The following is a 5,631-nucleotide window of genomic DNA, read 5'->3' as shown; positions in this document are numbered from 1 at the left end:
TGGTCGCGGATGGTCGCGGATGGTCGCCGTCCGGTGTGACCACAGGCACTTGAAACGTTTCAATAAAATATAATGCTAACTAAATACGAAATCTATATTATTAGTACAAAATTCTTAATGTTTGGGAGAGCAATGACAGCCGGTAATGCAGTGGTTGGAAACTATCGGCGGTGTAGCCGTAGGTGAAAGAGAGTAGGCCTGGCTAGTATAGTATAGAAACATTAAGAATTTTGTACTAATAATATAGATTTCGTATTTAGTTAGCATTATATTTTATTGAAACGCTTCAAGTGCCTGTGGTGGGTACGTCTATCTGCCAGTGTTACGCTGCGTCGTCCGGAAGCTAGACACGCTACACCAGTGGTTCTTAACTTTTTTTTAGTCATGGACCCCTTTGAGAATCTGGTGAAAGCTACGGACCCATCCCAAGAAAAATGCACATAAGCACAGAAACACAAAATTTTGCATGCGCCTGGTTCACGGGCCCCCTGAAGTCCATCCCCGGACCCCAAAGGGGTCCATGGACCACAGGTTAAGAACCCCAGGCTCTACCCGGATGTAATGTGTTAGCGATATGCGGTTCCCTAGTAAGTTTGGCCCACTTTCTCCACCGACTGCACGAGGAACTGTGGCATTCGTTCGTGTGTTTTCACAATCTCTCCTTATCCCCGCGCGAGGTTTTGGCACGCGCACCGTACTTCCCCGCGCTCACCATGCACCCAGCCGCTATATCAGCTGTATAGGCATCCTAATCGTCACTCGAGTGTTTCGTCCTGCAGTCGCTAGTACACACAACTCGCTCACTCATCGTAGTTACCGTAGAATCTGCTGCATCACAGGTACGTTAAAGATATCGATATATCGGTGAGTCGTGTCACAGCTGCGTGTATACCGAATAGAGTAAGATGGAATATATACTACCGAATACTATAGCTGACTAGCTGGCTAAGTTGGGCTAACTACCTGCCTGTGTTGCGTGTGTGTGTGTGTGTGTGTGTGTGTGTGTGTGTGTGTGTGTGTGTGTGTGTGTGTGTGTGTGTGTGCGTGCGTGCGTGCATTTGATTGGACGTCGCGAGATCACGCGCAAATCATTTGCGGTGAATTTTCGGATTAAAACGCGGTGCGTAGATTAGTACCATATATCTCCTGCAGATGCCGCTGTTTCATGACGTCACGCGAGAGGAGCTGCGGCGCGGTGACCACATCTACGTGCGGCACGCCCTTCACAGTCGGCACGGCATCTGGGACGGGTCAAAGGTCATTCATCTGCCGCCGCGCAGCGCGAAAGTGAGCCGAGACAGCCTGGACGAATTTCTACACGACGCAGCGCTCAAGCTCTTCCTATATGGCGCCCCCTGGCGGACAACATGGTATGAGATCGCCGGCACGTCCGAGGCGACGGAGAGCGACGAGGCGGACATTGTCGTGCGGCGCGCCGAGAGCAAGATAGGAGAATACAACTACAATGTGTTCTCGGCTAACAGCAAAAGTTTTGCGCGCTGGTGTAAGCTCGGAGATCGAGCGATGGACGTTATATAGGTCCATAAGAGGATCGTGATGATCATGCTTACCATCATTATGATCATCATAATCATCATCGTCATCATCATCATTTGTCATCATCATCATCATCATCATTTGTCATCATCATCGTCATCGTCATCATCAGGATTATTATCATCATCGTCATCACCATCGTCATCGTCATCGTCGTTGCCATCGTCATCGTCATTATCATCGTCGTCATTATCATCATCATCATCATCATTATCTTCATCATCGTCATCATCATCATCATTATCTTCATTATCGTTATCATCTTTATCATCATCATCATCGACATCATCATCGTCCTTGTCAACCTTGGACAATATAGTCTACTGTGTAAACGCGTGAAAGTGCAGGACTTTGTATTGAGCGTCTTTAGCAACGTGCTGAACTTATATATACATAAATATATATATATATATATATATATATATATATATATATATATATATATATATATATATATATATAATCAAATAATGTTTTTCGGTGGTAAAGATAAGGCAATAAATCCAACGGACATGCATTGCACGCGCGTCAATACAGCTATACGCTGCGTGCCACTCCCACTCTCACAAATGTATAGGCCCCGCAAAAAACCTTCAGCTATATACGTAGTAACAGTAAAGGCCAGCAGCTAGAATGCAAATAGACGGCAGTATGCAAGACCTCCACAAACTGCTACCGAGTTCTGAGAATTCTCTCTGGGTCAACAAATCAGAGGCCAGAGAGAGAGAGAGAGAGAGAGAGAGAGAGAGAGAGAGAGAGAGAGAGAGAGAGAGAGAGAGAGAGCGCGCGCGAGAGAGAGAGAGAGAGAGAGAGAGAGAGAGAGAGAGAGGAGAGAGAGCGCGAAGTGAGTAGAGATGAGAAGAGTAAACTATTTCGCTCCAGGCAAGCTGCCTTTGGGAAAGAGAGTTGACACGATCCCAAGTCGCTTGGCGACGCCTGATTGGAGAATTGTTTAACTCTACGTGGGAGAGGTGTGTTTTCTTCGTAACTGCAGCGTTGTTGCTACCAGCAACGAGAGCGTAACATGAGAGAACAACAAGAGTGCAAAATAGACGGCCAGTATGCAGAAGTTCCACAAACGGCTACGCGAGTTGAGAGTTGCAGAGTCGTTAACGTCTGCAGTGTGACTGGGGTCACTCGTTAACGCCTGCAGTGTAGCTGGGTCAGTCGTTAACGCCTGCAGTGTAGCTGGGTAAGTCGTTAACGCCTGTGTGTAGCTGGGGTCAGTCGTTAACGCTTGCAGTGTAGCTGGGATCAGTTATTAATGCTTGCAGTGTGCCGGGGTCAGACGTTAACGCCCGCAGTGTAGCTGGGGTCAGTCGTTAACGCCTGTAGTGTAGCTGCGGGTTCAGTCGTTAACGCCTGCAGTGTAGCTGGGGTCAGTCGTTAACGCCTGTAGTTAGCTGGGGTCAGTCACTAACGTCTGCAGTGTAGCTGGGTCAGTCACTAACGTCTGCAGTGTGGCTGGGGATAGTCGTTAACGTCTGCAGTGTAGCTGATGTCAATCGGTAACGCCTGCAGTGTAGCTGGGGTCAGTCGTTAACGCCAGCAGTGTGGCTGGGGTCAGTCACTAACGCCTGCAGTGTGGGCTGGGGTCAGTCGTTGTAGCTTTGACGCTGAACGTTACAATTGGTCGTTGTCGCTGCAGGTGTTTAGGCAATAAGGTGTGCACGTGATATAGGTGTTGTGCAACAGTAGAGGGCGTCATAGACAGCAAGCTGAATAAGCATCAACAGAATCAATTAAAAATACTTAGAGGAGTTTCGGCGCATACTCGACGTTCACTTTATTCACGTTAAATCACTACAGATTCAAACACCGATCTTCACTCGAAAACATTTGCCACCTTGATTTTAAGAATTTTCAAATACAGAATGGTCAACCGCCACTATGGCTACACCACTTGACGCGACCGCAGAATATTACACCACAAAAAATATCTAACTTAATGCTTTCTAGACGTGCACGGGCTTCTACCTTGCTGCCATCATGCCAAAGTATTGCAATCTAGTTCCTAATTTTACCGAAAATTCAAAGGAAAGCCTTTTTCTAGACAAAAAATAGTGCAACGCGGTGAACAATTTGCGCATGATTATTAATGTATGCCACCTATAGGTAAACGGACTGTCACTTGTAGTTACTAATACTTGATAAATGTGTGTCAAGTTCACTGAACTATAAACACTATATTGTTATAGTTCTGTGGTCAAGTTGCTAGCGATGATAGAAGAATACGCGGCAGTCCGCTTGCCGGCGCGCATGCGCAATGTACCTGCTGACGTTGATGATGACGTCACGATGACAGTAACCTGATCACGTTAAAGTTTAACGTTTACAAATACAATAAAAACGTTTTTACAAACGTTTAGAAAACGTTATAAAAACCCTACACATTTACGTTATATAAACGTTACAAAACACGTTATAACTAGTTAGCTGGGGTTGTTTGCGTTTGCACTTTCTTGGCGCGTTCTCCCAACTTGCACCAGAGCGCGAAATGTTCGCAGTTGTTTCCAAACAGGTAGTAATCGGCATCTCCGATCCGGCTCTCCGCTCGATCCATCACCGTATCCGGCGAGTCGCTCTCCAGCGTTGTAGACGTGCCGGCGATCTCGTACCATATATCCCACATGCTCATACCGTAAAGGTAGATCTTAAGATTGCCACCATCTAGGAATACGTCGAGGGCATCTCTGCGTATTGTCGCGTTGGATTTGTCGCCAGATTTTGCGCCACTGAAGTGGATGACTTTTCTGCCGTCCCAGATGCCATGGTGATGGTAGCCGGTACGCCACACGTAAATGTGGTCGCCTCTCTTCAACTCGCCTTTACTGATGTCATGAAACAGCGGCATCTATACAACATACAGCAAACAGTCAGTGGCTCCACATAGTGGTTGAGTGTGTGAGGGATAAGACGTGTAAACATCTGACGATAGAATGTCAGTTTGTTAATGCCTCGAAGATATAATGCCTCGTCTCCAATTCCCATTACTTCAACAGTGAGATGATATGCGATCAACCCCAGCTACTCTAGCACCCGGGAATTTAATGCAGGGTTTAAGGATTAGGTTGGGATTATGCTAGCTACTCGGTAAAGCTTGGCTATGAGATTCTGTTAAATTTAAAGTTAGAGTTAGGCCGTTAGGGTTGAGGTACGAGATTGAATTATGCTTATGATTTATGTACCACCTATAACTAAAGATAAAAGCTCTAAAAAGCGATAAAGGCAACTATAAAAGCTCTCTGCTTAGCATTCAGCAAAGAGAGATAGAGTGTGGCAAGTTAACTCGCAGTGCTACAGTGGACTAACCCCCTACTGTAGCATTTACTGTGAAAGTAGCTGCGGAGCCTCAGGGTTACTGAAACGGAGATATAGGCAGGCACCGCCCTATGCGCCATATAGGCGCGGGGAGGATCTAACTAACTATAACTAACGCTCATAGGGTCTATTTCCCCCAGTGTACTGCCGGAACGTACCCTGGGTACGGTCCGGGATACCGGAACGTACCCTGGTAACTATCTGATATGATTAGGGTAACCGGTTAGGGTTAAGGTTATAGGGTTAGGGTTAGGGAGTAGGCGTAGGCGACTCCCTAGACTCGTTAGTGGAGTAGGCGAGGTACAGTCCGGCATATTAGATATAGTACCAGCAGAGCATATAAATCACGTTGATTTATAATTATGCTCTGGTACCAGGGTACGTTCCTGCAGTACCCTGGGAGACATAGACCCTCTCAGCATAACTAACGCACCTAATCGTGTCATGATCCTAATTAAGCCTGTCTTTAAATCTGGGACAACTGAAATATTGTTGGGCTGATCAAGTGATCCAGCAGTAGATCACCACGGAGATAGTGATGACGCTTTGGGTTGACAGGGTGACAGGGTGTCGAAAATGATGGCACGAGAAGGTAGGAGATGGGACGTATGAAAGGAGGAGTATATAAGGAGAGTATATAAGGTAGGACGTACGTATATGAGATGGGGGATGGAGACGCCGATGAGAGGAAAAGCTAAAGCCAAAGGGACGAGAAGAGGTATAGCCACGAGTTACTATTACTGTACTTACTGT

General features: G+C 46.4%; 2 protein-coding genes across 2 annotated transcripts in view; one reads left to right on the top strand and one right to left on the bottom strand.

The window, feature by feature from the left end:
- The first annotated feature begins 763 nt into the window (after positions 1 to 763).
- On the top strand, positions 764 to 1,613 carry LOC106817422. The gene is made up of 2 exons (XM_014822088.1): positions 764 to 839; positions 1,153 to 1,613. Exon 2 carries the CDS (start codon positions 1,153 to 1,155, stop codon positions 1,537 to 1,539), a length of 387 nt encoding a protein of 128 aa, XP_014677574.1. The 5' UTR covers positions 764 to 839; the 3' UTR covers positions 1,540 to 1,613.
- Positions 1,614 to 3,753: 2,140 nt separating this feature from the next.
- The window catches only part of LOC106817421 (lecithin retinol acyltransferase-like), a 3,973-nt gene continuing 2,095 nt past the window's right edge, over positions 3,754 to 5,631 (bottom strand). Inside the window, exon 2 of the mRNA XM_014822087.1 lies at positions 3,754 to 4,411. Within this exon, the coding sequence (XP_014677573.1) occupies positions 3,986 to 4,411 (426 nt within the window). The 3' untranslated portion in view covers positions 3,754 to 3,985. The remainder of the gene's footprint in view (positions 4,412 to 5,631) is intronic.

Source organism: Priapulus caudatus, unplaced genomic scaffold (genome assembly GCF_000485595.1).
Source record: "Priapulus caudatus unplaced genomic scaffold, Priapulus_caudatus-5.0.1 Scaffold1720, whole genome shotgun sequence".
Classification (NCBI taxonomy): Eukaryota; Metazoa; Priapulida; class Priapulimorpha; order Priapulimorphida; family Priapulidae; genus Priapulus; species Priapulus caudatus.
Note: the sequence above shows the minus strand (reverse complement) of the source record. Positions and strands in the feature narration are given on the sequence as shown.